At 42.7% G+C, this 17,617-nt stretch overlaps 1 protein-coding gene across 1 annotated transcript in view; it reads left to right on the plus strand.

Moving 5' to 3' along the window:
* Positions 1-17,617, plus strand: part of Elp3 (elongator acetyltransferase complex subunit 3) — a 63,631-nt gene that overhangs the window by 4,947 nt on the left and 41,067 nt on the right. The window contains exons 3-7 of the mRNA XM_040740531.1: positions 1,686-1,824; positions 3,694-3,764; positions 4,416-4,479; positions 5,812-5,880; positions 8,308-8,462. Of these exons, the coding sequence (XP_040596465.1) occupies positions 1,686-1,824; positions 3,694-3,764; positions 4,416-4,479; positions 5,812-5,880; positions 8,308-8,462 (498 nt within the window). The remainder of the gene's footprint in view (positions 1-1,685; positions 1,825-3,693; positions 3,765-4,415; positions 4,480-5,811; positions 5,881-8,307; positions 8,463-17,617) is intronic.

Below are 17,617 nucleotides of genomic sequence, written 5' to 3' on the forward strand. Positions count from 1 at the left end.
TAGTGGGTGAAGGAAACCAACTCCCAAAAGCTGTCCTCTTACTCTATACTGCCCAGTGACACGTGGACACAGGCACGTGCACACATATTTAAAAAACAGAATTAAACTTAAACAAAACAGTGTGGGGTAGGTGCTGGTGTCACCCTCACCCAACAGACAGGTGACATGAGAAGTAGAGAGGTTAAGGAAGTCCCCCTGGGTGAGGAGGCATTGGCAGAGTGACAGTTAGAGCCTCCAAAGCCCGGTTCTTTCTTTGAGCCATCATTTCACACCCTACTCTCCTCCTGTCTCTGTGGAAGCACTCTCTCTGGTGCCCTGAATCTACTCCCAGCCATCCCTGCCGTAGAACCTCTTCCACACGTTCATGTTCAGCTTGGTCTTTGTTACACCCCCGAATGAGTGGCCCTTCATTCTGCTTCTCATCTTCTTGACTGCATTTGCTCTTTATATATGCTCACAGAGAAAGGGTTCTCCCCGCCATGACGTGTAATCACCACATCCGTGACGTCTTGTAGACCCAGCTCTCTGTTTCTTAAGATGCCTGTACCCAGCCTTTTTCTTTGAACACTTTTAGAAAGCATATATATGCTAGAGGATAAGTGAGTCAGTAATTGTCCTCTTTTGACTATAAAAGTATCCTATAGCTTTTTCTACAGTATCTTACAGTGACATCCCTGTGTCTACTGCCTGAGACCCGAGCGCTCTTCTGGGTCTGCCTTCCCTAACTTTCCCAGCACATGTTAAAGTTCTTCCTGCATTCTGGAAGCAACCCTTGCATGTGGAGGGTATGTATGTGACCTTAGCCACAACAAACACATCACATGAAAGGGCTGTGCCTCACATCTGACATACCACATATGTGGGCAGTCGCCTGTGCACGCTAGCTGTTCAGTTAGCATTTATTGAAAACAATGTGAGCAACCCACAGATATTTCTAGGTGGGTCAATTAGAAGACTGTGTGACTGATAGGATTTGGCTAGTGGGCACAAAGAAGGGGACAGCTAGCCAGATTGTAGAGAAAATTAAGGAATAAGCTGGACATGGTGGCACACACCTGTATCTCAGCATTCGGGGTAGAGGGAGAGTTCAAAGCAACCTGGGTATAGCAAGACAAAAGGGAGAGGGGTTTAAGAATTAGTAATTATTTGAGCAAAGGATGCCTTTGTGGTTACAGATAAGGTCATACGCAAGAGAGGATAGCGTTTGCTTTGTTTAATAGTTAAGGCAGGTTCTAGAATTTTTATTCTGGTTTTGATTTGTTGTTGCTTTTGTATATTTTATTCAAGAAAGTAGTCCTTGATCAGGGTGAATTCTTCCCAGGGGACACGTGGCAATGTCTAGACAGCCTTCCACACACAGTCCCAAATGCCGGCAGTGAGGCTGAGAGGGTCAGGGCAGTTCTTTAGGGTGGAGGCTGGAGTGCAGTTTGGAAGGAGACCTTCACTGTGCCGTCATCCTGGGGTCCCCGGTCCTGGTTTACTTCCCGGTGTTTAGGGTTAAGTAAAGCAAGTTGGTTACTAACAGATTTTGTCCTTTATTTCCTTGATGTTCACAGATTGATTGCTAAGCCACTCTTGTCGCTTGGTGAAGGGTAGAGGAGTGGCAGATGTTAATGATTTGTGCACACATCATCCTTTTAACCGAAATGCTGTGATCCTTATAACACTAAATGCTTTGCTTCCAGGCTGAAAACCAAGATAGCTTCCAAGTATGGCCTTTCGTCCCAGCCCCGCCTGGTGGATATCATCGCTGCAGTCCCTCCCTTCTATCGAAAGGCCTTGATTCCCAAGCTAAAGGCAAAACCCGTCAGGACTGCCAGTGGGGTGAGTGACTGAACTGGTGACAGAGATAGCGAGGCAGAGGTGGGGAGTTCAGACCCCTGAGTCTGTCGTGCTGTGTGCTCGAATAAAGGAGGTGTGGCCACGATGCTGAAAGGGCACAGGAGGAGCCAGCTAGTTAGTGTACTTAAAGGAATACATGTAGTGTCTTTAAAGATTGAGACTTGGTCACTTAACAGTATGACAGATGTTGACCCTCTTATGCTGATAGCTTCCAGTCGGTGCTTCTAAAAGGCATATTATGGTGCAGGATAGGGTAGATAGGGTATTTTTTGTGTTTTTTTTTTCTTTTTTTGGGGGGGGGGTTTGTTTTTGTATACATTGGTGTTTTACCTGTATGTATGTGTGAGTGTGTCATATTCCTTGGAGCTGGGGTTACAGACAGTCATGAACCGTCATGTGGGTTCTGGGAATTGAACCCAGGTCCCCTGAAAGGGCAGCCAGTGCTCTGAACCACTGAGCCATCTCTCCAGCCCAGCAGAGTAGTTTTATATGTAATGATTGTAGAGTAAATCTCCTAATAGGATGCACTGTGGGTGTCCAGAGACAGCCACTCCTCACCCCCCAGAAAAAGGCAGAAGGCATAGCATTTTCCTGACCTGTGAGTATGCTTGTATGGTGTGGGGATCAGGCTTAGGGTGCTGGGGGCAGGAAAGGAACACAGAGGTAGGAGGGGCTTGGAGAGCCTGGCAGGCACTGACAGGGAGTGCAGCAGACTGGGGGAACTCAAGAGTTCATTTGACAGTCTCATTGTATAGGCCACAATGGCCTTGAACCCACACCGAGTTCATTTGAGAAAACCGGGGGCACAAGCACTAGAAATATCATATCCTAATCCAGACAGCAGACCCCTCATGCGGATTCACATGAGGAACATGGACTTCAACACTGGAACCCCTTTCCAGTGGATCCTGCCCCTGCCCATTCCTTAACACTCAGCCTTTGGGTCCTAGAGCCTCGGTCTCAATTCAGCCCCTTAATTAATGCTTCGCAGAGGTTAGAACAAGAGTATCCACCATGGCCTTATGCTTTTGAACTACTGTGCATGCCGTATCTAGACTAACCTTCTGAAAACTTGTCCTGCTCACATCACCACCCTGCAGACACCTGGAGTTCTTTCTTGTTATTTGGTTTCTTTGCCAGTTGTACATGACTGTTTACAAGCTTCCTCTCTGTCCATGAGAAATCCAGCTCATGTTAGCCTTAGTGTGGCTCTGTCTGGTCACCTACCTCCTGTGTTAATACCTTAAGAGCATTACTATGTCTGCTGCCAGACTTCTCTCAAGCAGGTACTTTCCCCACCCAGCCTGGATTCTGTCGGGGCTCTGAGATACTGCACACAGACTCTGGATCAGGGTGTTCCCTAACTTCCTGCTTCCTGCTATAGATTGAAATCTAGAGTGTTCTTGGAATTCGAATAATAATGATTAGGTTTATTTACAATATTATATAAAGTGACCATTGTCAGGTGTAAGAATCACCATGACCTTAAAATCAATTCCCAGGTCTGGCCTTATAGCTCAGTGGTAGAGTGCCAAAGAAGTATCACAAATCAATAATAGTTCCTTATTCTGTACTTACCGTAAAACTAAGTACAAAGCTCATATATGCAATTTATATAAACATTCTAAATATTATCAGCGTAAAAGAGCGTGGCTTTAGGGTGTAGCAGCATCCATGTCTCAAGGGAGATGCCCAGGTTTCTTTTCCGATCTAATCAGTCTCTCCCTTTTCATGCTGAAGACCACTGTGTGGTGTTGTGTTCCCTTCTCTGCTCTGCTCCTCATTAAGATAACCACTGTAGAGTTTGGTTAGTTTTCCAATGATAGCTTCTTGATTATCTTTCTTTTATAGATTGCTGTTGTGGCTGTGATGTGCAAACCCCACAGATGTCCACACATCAGTTTTACAGGGAATATATGTGTGTAAGTATGATTTTGATAAGTTGATGTGTGTGTGTTCAGTTAAACTAGTAAGTAAATTCCCTAGTGCCCTGGCCAGTACAGGCTGATGATACTAAAATGTTGACTGAATTGTAGCTTTGGTAAGGTATTTCAGCACTTTGAAAGGGAACAGGCAGTGCTGCAGTGCTGACATACTCATAGGTTATGAACTTGAAATGATGGACACCTGTTACCTAGGAAAATTAAACATGGAAATGCAGGTTCCCTGGATTCCAGCATCAAATTTAAAATGGATTTGGACCAGAAAAGTATCAAAACCGTTTTAAATTATTCTTATAAATAGCAGTTAGATTTCTCTAATTGAGGTATTGGGAAGAATTCATGGATGCAAATGCATTACTGAGGTAGGAAGATTAAATGGGAGGGTCCCAGGAAAGCCTAGAATCATCCAAACTGGACAGCGGGGCTCCCACATTAAGCCTGTAAAGATCTGTGCCTGCAGTGTCCTGGGCCTGCGTGTTGTCGAGTTCCTTCACTTACTGTCCTGTCTGTTGCTGGTAAACAATGCTGCGAGGGAGGACTGCTGTTTGGTTGATGGCGAAACTGCTTTGGTAGCAGGATTTTCTGAACTGAGTTTTTTATCTGCCCTCCCTGTTCTGTCGTTGTGTCCAGATACTGCCCTGGAGGACCTGACTCAGATTTTGAGTACTCAACCCAGTCTTACACAGGCTATGAGGTAAAGCCTTTGACTTGGTCCTAACAAAGTGCTACCATCCAGAGTGTGGCGTGACAAGTGCCAACATTATTATAAGCTTGGGCTTTTTTCCTGACTAGAAAGCTATTTGCCAAATACTTGGGCTGTGTGTCCTCAAGTGCCTTCTATGTGCCAAGCCACCAGAGAAATGTCAACATGAATGTTTCTTACCATTATTTTCAACCACTGTCCCAAGGTCTCTGGCACTCTAAGCCTTGCAGCAGTGTTTGGGAGGGGGTACTATGATTGTCTCAGTTTTACCGTGAGGAATTTGAGGCATTAGAGGCTTAAGAACTGGCAGGGAGACACTTGGTGAGCAGCCACTCTGACCCATGTTTTCCATGGCCCCAATTTATTATTATTATTTTTTCTTTTGTATCTTGGCCCACATTAATTTTTATATACATATTATATGTTTGTTTTTTTAGACATGTCTCATTGTAACTCAGATTGGCTTCAACCTTTTAATAGTATTCCTGTCTCAGCCTCCTACCCACAAGGGCTTACATGTTTAGGGTTGACCAATTGAGAATTGGATAGTCTGTCAGAGAGCTCGTCCCTGGAGAAAACTGATTCTCCTTTTCTTAGTACCATTGATTTCCTGTAGCTCATTACCTAATGGTAGGGCCTTAGGAAATCCACCCATCCACGTTGACATGTCAGCTAGTGATGTCATTGTGCAGGTCTTGTTTAGACAGTCATTTGTCGTGATCTCGTGAGTGTTTTATTCCTGTCATGTCTAGAAGACACGGCCTGGTCTTCTGCCCACCTCTCCCTGAGCCTTAGGTGTAGAGGTTGTGCTGTGGATGTATCAGCTGTCACTTACTTTCTGTGTTCTGACCAGTTGTGGGTCTCTGTAACAGCTTCTACCTACTGCAGAAAAGACGCTCATCAGAGAACCTTTTCTGCTAGGAAGCCACTTCAACATGGAAGGGGATTCCAATGTGATAGTGCCATCAAGACCATTTGCTGAGCTGTGTAATTATTAGGACCTTATACAAAGATCATTCTGCTACATGACTTTCTTGAGTATGTGTGCCCATTTGTGTGAGAGCACCTACACTTTGGATGCCATTAGATTTCCACAGAAGGTGAATGTGACCCAGTAAGTTGCCCTGCTGTTGAGGTACCCTTGACAGTGTGGGAGAGGATAGTGATGGTCTGAACCTTGCTAAAACTGAGAAAGGAAGGTGGCATATGGGGCATGGTTTTAGTGTTCAAAACCCTGGAGTAATTTAATACAACCCTTCACTCCTTTGGTATTTTTTTTATTTGATATGGCTTATAACACAATTTTTTCCCTTATTTATGTAGCCAACTTCCATGCGAGCTATCCGTGCTAGATATGATCCTTTTCTGCAAACAAGACACCGGATAGAGCAGGTAAAGAGGCTTTTTAAATTGTTTTTTTTTGCTTCAAAGATTGCCATGCCATTGCTTGATTTGGAGTCATTGTGAAGACAAGAAGAGCATGGTTTTATGCTCATCTGAAGGAGAGACTTAAGCTGTGAGTGGTCAGACTTACACTCCTTAGAGACTGTTGTCTCCTTTGAGGGTTTTAGATTCTATGTACTCCTTTCAGTTTGAAGGAAGTCACTTATGAAAGTGCATAAAAGTTCTTTAACAGTCAACAAACAAGGGATTGAACTTCAGCTTCCAGAGCCAGGTAAAGAAGTGTTGAGGTAGGCTTGCTCAATGAAAACAGGCAATTTACAGCAAAGTGTTTGCGTGGCTGTTTGGGTTTTGAGGGCTTGTTCCATGTCATGACTGTGGTGGTGCACAACTCTCTAACTGAGTTCAAAGAGAGTGGATTTTATTGCATATAAATTATACATTAACATAACTGGTTAAAAATTAGTATTCTGTAGGTGATCTTGAACTAGTTTCTCAAGGAGTCTAAGCATACTTTGCAAGTGTTAGAGTGTGAGCACCATCTGTAGTTGTTACGGTAGTTAATATGGCAAGATAAATAGAAGATCTAAAATAGAAGGGGCTGTGTAGTATATAACTTGCTTCTGGGTTTGTGTGTCTGTTCATTATTGAACCCCACCCAGTTCTAGTGTTCACTTTGTTGTCACTCAAGCATATGATGTATAGGGCAGGAGTGTTGGCAGTAGGAGAGGACCCCACATAGCTTGGGAAAACTGACTTTGACCTCATTTTTGTTTTTAGGTATGGTCTGTAACTCATTTAAGATGAGTATTACTTAGGGTTCTCTAGAAGAACAGAACTTATAGAATGAATCCCCCTGTACAAAGAAAGGGGGTGTGTTAGAATGACTTACAGTCTGGCCCAGCTAATCCAACAATAGCTGCCTATGACTGGAAGACCCAAGAGTCCAGTAGTTCAGTCCACAAAGCTGGTGTCTCGGCTGGCCATTAGTATATGGTGGAACCCCAAAGAAATGGGCCCTGAAGCTAATGAAGGGATGGACTTGCCAGCGAGAGCAAGTGCAAGCAGGCGAGAGAGAGAGAGAGAGAGAGAGAGAGAGAGAGAGAGAGAGAGAGAGAGAGCTCCTTTCTCCATGTCCTTTATATAGGCACAGAAGGTGTGGCACAGATCTTCCCACCTCAAAGGTCTGAGTTAAATAAATTATCTACTTCAGATGATTTAATTAAGAAAAAAAATCCCTCACAGGTGTGCCTAGTCTTTCTGGTTTTGGTTAATTCCAGATGTAATCAAGTTGACAACCAAGAATAACCATCACAAGATGGGAAACTATTTAATAGAGTATGAAATGTTTATATTTACTAAAAATGTTTGAAGATCTTAGGTTTAGAGATTAGGTTTGTCACATAGAATAACAATTCTTTTCTTTGTTACCTAGAATAACAATTCTTTTCTACCTAAGTGCAGTAGAGTCATCTGTGAAACTTAGTGGCATAGTGACAAAGGGGTGGGTCTCCACCTCTGAAGATAGAGGTGGAGTTTGGCTGGGAGTCCTAGCAGGAGGTTTTGTAGGTGATGCTACCCCTTATGCAGCCATGGACAGAAGAGTCATGTAGTGTTAATGGGAAGGCATACCCATGCTCACTCAGATACATAGACACAATAACAGTAGTTGCTGTTTGCTATTTGCAGAAATAACCAGTTTTAAAATGTTCCATGAGATATTCATTACATGGTATATTATAGTTCGTAATTTGGTATTTGACCCTGGCTTTCATATACCTAATATATAGCAAGAAATTTAAAAACTTGTTTTTAAAACTTCGAAGCATGGCTTGTTGTAGTTGGCGTGGTGGATGATTGTGCCATTCCGCCCTGACGTAGAGGAGATGGGATATTTTCATTTTGAGGCAATCATTTATGTACTTTGGTTTTCCAAGAGCAGCTTGAGGGCCTGTGCCCACAATCAGCTTTAAATTGCATCTTAAAGTCTTGCTCTAATCTAGTATTCATCTTTTTCCCTGTGCATTAAGTTCAGGTTATAGTTCACTCACAACTGTGCTTTTACCATGAAATTAAACATAAAACATATGATTGGTAAATTTTTGCAATATCTGATACTACGTTATGTTGGTTTTTATCTATTATATTCTGTGTACCTGTTTTATATGTCTTAAACTCTTCCTGTTAAGTTTCTACTTAACTGTCAGCATTGAAGTCTGGCTTCTGTTTTAGTTTTAATTTTTACTCTCCCATCTTTTTGGAGCAGAAATTATTTTTCTTTTAGACATTTCTTTTTTTAAATGCACAGAATTAGCAAAATGTGTTTTATTGTAAACTGTGCTAATGCGACTACAAAATGAACTTGGAAATTGTGCAGCATCTCTAGCGAATGCTCTGATGGATGCGTGTTTCTTCCAGCTGAAGCAGCTTGGTCACAGTGTGGATAAGGTGGAGTTCATCGTGATGGGGGGAACATTCATGGCCCTTCCAGAAGAATACAGAGATTATTTTATCCGAAGTTTGCATGATGCTTTATCCGGCCACACTTCAAACAATATTTATGAGGCAATCAAGTAAGAAGCCCTAGTTTTCACTCTCTGAATGGTTGTCTGTTCATCCTCCTAGTAGCTGTCTGTGGGGATTTGATCTGTTCTGTGTATATATTCTGAATTTCTTGTACTTTTCTTTGTGTGTATATGTGGAAAGCAGTTGTTTTCATGGAGCCATACCTCCTAATTATTCTAATCCTTTCAAAGAGTTCCACTTTCCTGGTGACCAAACATTCGAATACATGAGCCCTTGGGGGCCATTCTTATTCAGACCAGCACACCGCCCATGCGGTTACAGGCACCGGGCATAACATGGTGAGCAAGACCAAGATAGAGCTGTGTGTCCTTGTGGCACTATCCTTTGATAGCAGTGTCTTACAGAGGAACGGCTGTGGTGGGAAGGGACTGCTGGGACAGAGACCTACTGTAGGAAGAGGAGCCTGAGGCCTTCCTTAGGAAGGGCAGAATGAGAACACTGAGAAGGAAAACAGCCGTGGCTTCCACAGGCCACTGGGTTATACTCCAGTGAGCAAGAGAATGTCCTCAGGTAACATTGAAAGTCTGAACATAGGCCAGATCATGTACTCTTTCACGGAGCTGGAGTTCGTATGAAACACAAAAGTAGTTTGTTTCAAGCCATAGGGGTAGTGACTCATCTTTGTTAGCAAGCAAGGTCATCGGCCTGTCTTCTGACTGACAGCTTAGAGGATTAACATGACGATGGGAGAAGCCTTGATCACCATGGTTCATCAAGGTGATGGCAGTGGTAATGGAGAAGAGGATAATTAGGGACAATGAAGGCCAAGCCTTTGTTGGATGAGAATGCCATATGCTAAGATGGAAAAGCCATAGGGAAGGAAGTTCAGGTTTGAGGGAGGAAATTGATGGCTGGCCGGGTCCAGCAAAAGAGGTGTTGACTGCAGGTACACAGTGGAGATTTTCAATCATGGATGATATCCATAGCCTCATGGAGGGATGATGCCACCTACTGGGAGAGTTTTGCATCTTCAAGGTGTGCTAAGACAAAAAGAAATGTTCAGAACAGTTTGTCCTGTAGGGTCCTGTCTATTCATGCCTGTCTGTGTGGTCATCACAGACCAAGACGATCGGTCACTGGGGAAGAGCTGGGAATAAAGGAAGCTTACATTTGCTGTGTGTCCAGTGTGCATTGGGCCATTGTCAGTAAGCCTTTGAGTGGAGATTTCCTCTGCTTTACATTCGAGGATGCCCAGACTTAACACGGGCAGTTGACGGCAGAGTGGGACTAGAAAGTCCAGGCTACCTTCAGAGCCTGAAATTTGCTATAATGGTAGAAATTGCTAGGTGTAAAACTGTTAATGCATCCATGTGTGTGAATCATCAGAATATTGAAAGGAGCGTGGTTTCTCTGTCTGACGCCCCTGTCCCCATTGGACTTTGGCTGCTCTTTTGTGAAAGGGAAGGAGAATGTCATATGGCTAATTCCAAGGTGGGTGAAAGAGTGCTGCCTCTTGGACTTTTGTGTGGTGATAAATAGGGTCAGTTGGGCATGGACCTGAGGGGAGCTCTGTGTGTGACCTGTAGCTAAAGCCTGAGTACACACGAGAATGGACTTTGAGTGGTCACTCTGTGCCATCGGAGATAACAGCGATAACCTCGGTAGGGTGGCCTCCTGGAACTGAGCTTATGCCTTGGTATGTCCCTTCTTCCCCTGTTGCTTTCCTTTGGGTTTGTGAAACTTTAAATAAAGAAGGTTTTTCATAAATTAATAAAAATAGGGGTACCATGAGGGCTGCACAAAAGGATTTATCCTCTGGAAGAATGTGTAATGAGCAAGGACTTCTGTTTGACTGATAAATACAGGTAAATTCTATATCCCGGAATCCAGACTTTTAGGTATGTGACTTATCCCACAGGGACCTCAGTAGCTAGATGAGATGGCATCTATTTTTACTATTTATTTAAAACGTTGATCATTCATTAATATGAATCATGCTTAGTGAAGCCCGGCATTTTCCAAACTTTAGAGGAGTAATGATGTAACTCAACTCATTCCTCTTCATACTGAAGAGTCAGATGTGATAAATTTAGATAAAATGTGATTTGGGAGAGTAGCCTCCGTTAGTCCAAGGCTCTGAGTATTATAGTGGCAGCAGCAATTCGGAGTTCCCAGCTGCGCTCTTCACCTCTAAACCCCAGCAGTGTTTTCTTCAGTACCACTGAATAATCTTCTTGTCACATGTACAGACTCACCTGCACATACATGTGAGCACACACACACAAACACTGTAAACGTGATTGACAAGATGGTTCATCTGTGCCATGTATCTGTAATTCCAGCTTTTCTGCTGTGAGATGAGAAGCAGACAAGGGTCATCTGGAAGCTTGAAGGCTGGCTAGCCTGAAATGTGCCGCTCCTTAGCGGCCTGGAGGCTGTTGCCTCAGCAGTGGAAGCAGAGGACTGAAAGTTGTCCTTTGACTGCTACATAAGCACCGTGGTATATACCTGTCCATACTCACATATGAACTCAACACATACACACACAATAATAAATTTTAAAAATAATTTTAAAGTATTTAATGAAAGCAAATAAATCTTCCCAAGCTTATATACATATAGACCTCTTTTCTCAACACACGTTTCTTTTTTTCTTGTTTTGGTTTTTCGAGGCAGGGTTTCTCTGTGTAACAGTCCTAGCTGTCCTGGACCTCACTCTCTAGACTCAAACTCGCAGAGATCTGCCTGCTTCTGGCTCTTGAGTGCTGGGATTAAAGCCTGCACCAGGTTTCCTGTGTTGAAGGTGTGTGTGTGTGTGTGTGTGTGTGTGTGTGTGTGTGTGTGTGTGTGTGTGTGTGTGTGTGTTTATATGTGGCGTTCACCTCTCCTGTATGCTCTGAGCTTTTCCATGTGGGGTTGAGCCCTGGGCATTTTTGGAGCAGGCTAACTAAGGGTGCTGCTTTGGCATTTTCATCAATTGAAACACTGACAATCTTGCTACAGTTTTGGTGCATAATGTTCTGCTGCCTCATAGTCTTTGGCCATAAGTCATCTATTTTTGTGATAAAAATGGGATTTTATGTTAGAACTCACTCCATGCAGATCACAATGTGTTTGTTCAAAAAGCCCACGAGGGAGCAAAGCCTGGCCAGGGCCAGCACAGGTTTGTTCTGTTCTTTACCTCAAGAGGGCACTCTGTCTTTATCTTAAAAAGACGTATCTCTGACTTGAGCCTTCATTGCAGCAAATCTCATGAATGGCTCATAGGAAGTAATAAAAGTACGAGCCAGGAACCATAAAGCAGCCTCAGTGTGGAACTCCATTCTGCAGCCCACTGGGCTGGTGTCATGCTCGCTCTCCCTGGTCTCTGCACTTAGTGAGGCAATATGAAAAGTGCCGATTTGTGAGCTCTTGTTTGCTTTGTTGAGGTAAAGTCTTCATACAGCGCCCTATAATAAAGTGTTTAGGGGAAATTTTGTGTCATTTGAGGCAGTAGTTTCTGAACTGAACTAGAAACAAAATTATTTTCAAATGTTAGCATCATTGTGAATGAAAGATAAGCCCAGGAAAACTGGTTTTGGTCTGATGTGTTCTTTTCAGAACATGTCTGTTCTCTCAAAAGAGGATGTTTGGAAAGTAGTTGTTTCCCAGATTAGCCCACATCCCTTCATGGAGCTGGTTCACTCCTGCCTGAGCCATGGTAGACATTTCCTCATCAGCTGTACCGCTGATGTTTGCTCAGTAGGATAGGATATTTTTCAAGGGTTCATTTTAAACAAGGCTAACAGTTCCATGAGGTAGCAGGCGAGCCACCAGTGTCGAAAGCTAAGCATCTTTAGGGCCACACTACAGGCTCAAGTGTCCCTCCTTTGTCTTCCTATGTCTAACCTGGGCAGTTAGAGGTTTATTTTAGTTTTCTACTGAAAAGATTAGGATTAGACTTCATAAAGAAAAAAAAGCCCCACAGAGTGATCCTGGTTATTATTTGTGGCCAATTGTTTGCCAGAAGTCTATGAAAATGGAGGAACACAGGTCTGTTGAGGACATCACAGGCCTGGCCCCTGGAAAGGCTATGGTATCAAGCCAGCATTGATAATCACTCGTCCCATCGACTGAGCCTCTTCAGGTCTCCAGAGACTAGTGATTACTGATGACTGTCAGCCCATAAAAAATCTTCACTTGGGAGAAAAGACCATAGTACGTCTGAGTCACCCATTTGCCAGAGTGTGAATGTTGCCAGATACCTCAGAACAGTCTTTTAAAGGAGTTTTATTCCTTTTTAATCAGCTCTGCCCAGAAGCAGCTTTACATCCAGTGCTCCTTGGCTGTTTTCACAAAATGCAATTTTAAAAGGGTAGTTACCCATCAAGAAACCAATGAGTCATACCTTCTTGTGGAATTTTAAATTCATTTCCGTTCCTTCCTCTTTTTCCCTCCCCTCATCAATGGCTTTAAATCCTCCAACTGTGCCCTTGCATATCCTGGGAAACTAGAATGCTAGGTAATGCTGGGTATCCCAAAGATAATTCCATGTTCTTGCCTGGGCTGTGAAGGAAACAAAAGCAGCCTCCAGATGCCTGGAACCAACTGGCTGCCTCTGCAATCCTCTGCAGGTGCTCTGCCATGCATTGTATTGACTAGCATTCAGTTTGATGGTTTTTCCCCGTGAAGCAAGTTTATATACAGCCAAATACACAGACTTAACATACCCTTGATTTGTTTTGACAGACCTGTGTAACAAAAAACACTGTTAAGATTCAGAACATTGCCAACTCTGGTGTAATCCCAGCAACCAAGAGGCAGAAGCAGGGGAATCTTAAATTTGAGGCCAACCTGGGCTACTTAACAAGACCCTGTGAAAATAGGTTTCTTTCACTTGCCCTAGATGAAGTATGCCCATTATAGAACTTCATATAAATGGAACTGTTCATCATAGTCTCCTGTGAATATTACTTGAGGTTCTCCAGTGTTGTTAGGTGTGTCTATAGTTGGTCACTTTTAGTGCCAAACAGTATCCTGTTGGGTACATAAACCACAGTGTGTGTCGATCCTTCTATCAGTGGGACAGCTTGTAGTTTACAGCTTTATGAATAGAACTCTGTGACCATTTTTGTTCAAGTCATTTTATGGTTAAATGTATGTATTGCTCTTGGGTAGTAACGGGAATTGCTAGGTTTGTTGTTAATGTTTTATGAAAAACTGCCAGCCAGAAACGGTTGTGCTGTTTCTACTCCCACCCCTGATGGGCGAGCACTTGGTGGTTCTGCATCCGCACCAGTACATGCTGTTGTCAGTCCTTTTAATTTTAGCCATTCTGGTGGGTGTGTAATGGCATCTATTGTGGTTTTAATTTGCATTTTCCTGATGACTAATGTCATTGAGCACTTGAGTGTACGCTTGTGCTGTCTGATTATTTTTCCTTTGTGAAGTGTTTAATCTGTTTCTTTGGGGGGGATTGGGCTCTTACATGTCCTTGATTGAGAATCCTATCTACAGCCTGAATATTTATTCTGTTGATAATTTTTTTAGGGCAGAATTAATATGACTAATTTTTTCTTTCTTACCTTTGCTTTCTGTATTACCACTAATAAACTACCACGTGTTCCCAGGGCACAAAGTTAGTATCCTATGTTGTCGTCTAGTTAAAATTCAGTTTTCTTAGTTAGCTCTCTGATTCCCCCTTGAATTAATTTTTATGTATACTATGAGGTGGGAGTCAAGGTTTCTTTCTTTTCCAGTATGGAGAGTGAATTGTTTCAAGATGATTATTTATTTATTTTGGTTTTTTCAAGGCATGGTTTCTCTGTATTGTTTGGAGCCTGTCCTGGAACTCGCTCAGTAGACCAGGCTGGTCTCGAACTCACAGGGATTCACCTGTCTCTGCCACCTGAGTGCTGGGATTAAAGGCGTGCACCACCATCGCCTGGCTCAAGATGATTTTTTAAAAAACTCTCCATTCCCATTTCTATTTTATCAACCCTTTGTTAAAGTTCAAAGGACCATACACATGGATCACAAAGTGCAATGCCAGTGGCAGATTTTGGTTTGTAGGCTAGTACCACGCTGCTTTTGATCACTGCAGCTTTATAGTGTGTCTTGAAGACAAATAATATATATATCTTCCAACTTTATGATTGGTTCCCAAGATTGCTGTAGATAGTCTGAGCCCTTTCATGTCTTTGTAAAATTCAGAATCAGCTGGAGCTGGCCAGTATTCTTACAAAGTTGATAGTTAGGGTATTTTTAAATGGTAGGACAAAGGTTCTAAGAAGAGAGTTGACAGTGTAGTCAGTCATAAAATGGCCTTTCTCCTCATTTATTTAGATTTCCTTAAATTTCCATTAGCAATCTTTAGTAAAGACATTTACTGCTTTTACTTTTTTATGATTTTTATTTTTATATTATACATATGTCTGCATGTGTGTATGTATGTGCATGTGCTTGCTGCCCACAGAAGCCAGAAAAGTATGTCAGATCTCCTGGAACTGGAGTAAGGGGTGCTGGGAACTGAACTTACGCCCTCTGCAAGAGCAGTATGTGCTTTTAGCTTTATGATCCTCCAGAGCCATATCTCCAGCCCCGGGGCTATTCTTTTTCTAGTGACTTAAGTAAGATATAGAATCTTGTCTATCATTTTTCTTTTCTAATATAAATATTCAATATAAATATGGTTTCTCTTTTTCTTTTTTGAGATAGGATCTCACCATGTAGACCGGAGATCTGTCTGCCAAGCTTCTAGGCATTTCTTTATGCAAATATCATGTGTTTTCATATTTTATATTATTGTATTATATTTTAATTATTCTGGGTAAGTTTTTACATAATAGCTTTTCTATTCCGTTCCAGGGATTATATGGAAATTGTTCAATTTCTATATATTAGAAGAGTGAGGTTTTGTTTGAAACCTTACTGATTTCTGATTTTCATTTTGTTTAGAGTGCCTTTTCAGTTCAATTTCAGATTTGTTTTTTATTGTTCTTTTTCAATATGAGGAGACTTGTTTTATGGACCGGGGTGTATGCTCCCTTTTAGTGAATCATGGCATGTGTGCTGGAAAGGAAGTAAATCCTGCTGTGTACAAATCAGCCTAGTGTGTTAGCATTGCTCTGATGGTATGTTAGTGAGCTATGCAGCGCTGCAACACCAGCATATCAGCTTAGGCAGGAAAGGTCTGTTGTCTTTCCCCTTGGTTTTAGAGGTTCCAGACTACAGTTTTAGCACGTGATAGGAAGAATGTGGGAGGGCAAACCTGCCACCTCGTGGTGGAGAAAGCAAAGTTATACAGCCCTTCAAGGGCAGCCCTCAGTGACCTGATATCCTCCATTAGACTCCTTATTTCTTGTTAGCTCTACCATACAGCCTTGTGCTTCCTGTCAGCCCTGGATATCTTTCCATTCGCTTACTTCCCACCTTTACGTGCCTTTATAGAGCAACTGGGTTTCCTCCAGACAGAAACCTAGCGTACTTAAGTCGTGTTGGGAGCGGGGGGAGTGGGCAGAGTTGCCCATTTTGATAATGTATGCCATTTAATTGCAGTGTTTGGTAGTATTAACATTTGGTGTAATTAGCCGTAATTAGTTTATATTGATTGGATTTATGTCTACTGATTTAATCACCCCCAGACTTTAGTTTCCACTATCAGAGGATGATGATTTCATTCTTGTATAATTCTGTATGGTTGGTTTTCTCTGCATCCCTTGCTAGAGACCATCTTAAGAGGAAGAAGTAAGGACCCATGTGTCTGAAGGGTAGAGGCACTTGGTGGGTGTGAAGAGGGGAAAGTGGAAACACCTTCATTAAATTTCCATACTAGGTTGATCCGGGACTCTGGGCTCCTGGCCAGCTTCTGCCTCAGCTGCCCAGGTAGCTGCAAGTAAGGAGGACCTTCCTCGGTGCCTGGTAGACTTCTCTGCTCACTTTGCATTGTCACCTGCTTTAGTTTCCCTAGTGTCATAAAAATGAAGCAGTGGGATCTTCTCGGATGTTTGTCTCAAAGGTGTGTTCCCACTTTGTGTTTCACTTAGCCATCACCTTCTGTGGGGACACTCCTGTGCATGTAACCCTGAGTTCCAGTGTGTGCATGATACGAGCGTGCCATACCTGTGAGTTTTTCTGTTGGTCCCTCAGCCATCTGATCATGACTATAAAACATTAAGCTGTGGGAAGAGTCAGAAGCAAAAATGTCAAGGGATGCTGTAGTGTATCATCAGCCTTGTTGACTAGTGTGATAGGGTACCTGGTTTTCTCTACTCTTCAGTGTCACCCGCTCAGCTTTTCTTGGTAGTACTCACTTAAAAATCATGGGTTCTCTTTGACTTTTTCAATTATATTGGGCAGAGACTATTGGTTTTTAGATCCTATTAACATAACCAGTCTCTAGAAAGAAATTGGACTATGATCTCATAAAGGAGTGGGTGAATCCTCTAAGCCCACTGGCTTAAGTCTAGAGCTTCACTAACTGTGAGAAGTATCAGATTTTATTGAGGGAGTTTCCAGGTATGGTAATAGTTTATAAAAGAACCTTTGTTCTGTGCTTGTGGTTCTGAGACATTCTGTGTCAGTAGTCCGAGCAAGTCTTCATCAGCCCAAAGAACGACTCATTTGGGGCCTCTAGATGATGGAGAGAGTTCTCTGTGCCCTCATCTACTTCTCTGTTTAGCTTGACTGTAAAGCGGCTCTGGAATAAAAACTGGATTTTTAGTTTGTACAGAATCTCTGACCTAATGCAAGGCATCTCTGCTGTTTGCAAGAGGGATGATAGCCAGCAAGGTCATCTAGAGACTGTGGGAAGGGAGAGAGTCCCCCTTTGTCCCAACCACACCAGGTTTCACTTACTGATTCTTCATGTTCATTTCTTTGTTTTGATTGGAGGAGTTAGTACAGAACTCCTAACCTATTAGTCCTAGCAGCTCCCTGTCTAAAAAGAGAAGCAGACATGCCCATAAATAACAGACTAACTTTGTAGTATGGGTGAACATGGAGCTCTTACCAAGGGTTCTGAGATGTCACGGGAAGAGAAATATCTTTGAGCCAAGTTGAGGACTAGATGGCGTGGGTTTTGTCTGCTTTTAATTTCTAAGGTAAGGATCTCCTCACCTCCTTGCTGCCTGCCCACTGTGAACAGTTCTGATACCGTACATTATTGACTTGTGTTTGTTAGAGGGTGTGAGCTTCTTACATAGCTGTAACCTGCAGGAAACTT

The sequence above is a fragment of the Mesocricetus auratus genome, unplaced genomic scaffold, assembly GCF_017639785.1.
Source record: "Mesocricetus auratus isolate SY011 unplaced genomic scaffold, BCM_Maur_2.0 Super-Scaffold_100707, whole genome shotgun sequence".
Taxonomy (NCBI): domain Eukaryota; kingdom Metazoa; phylum Chordata; class Mammalia; order Rodentia; family Cricetidae; genus Mesocricetus; species Mesocricetus auratus.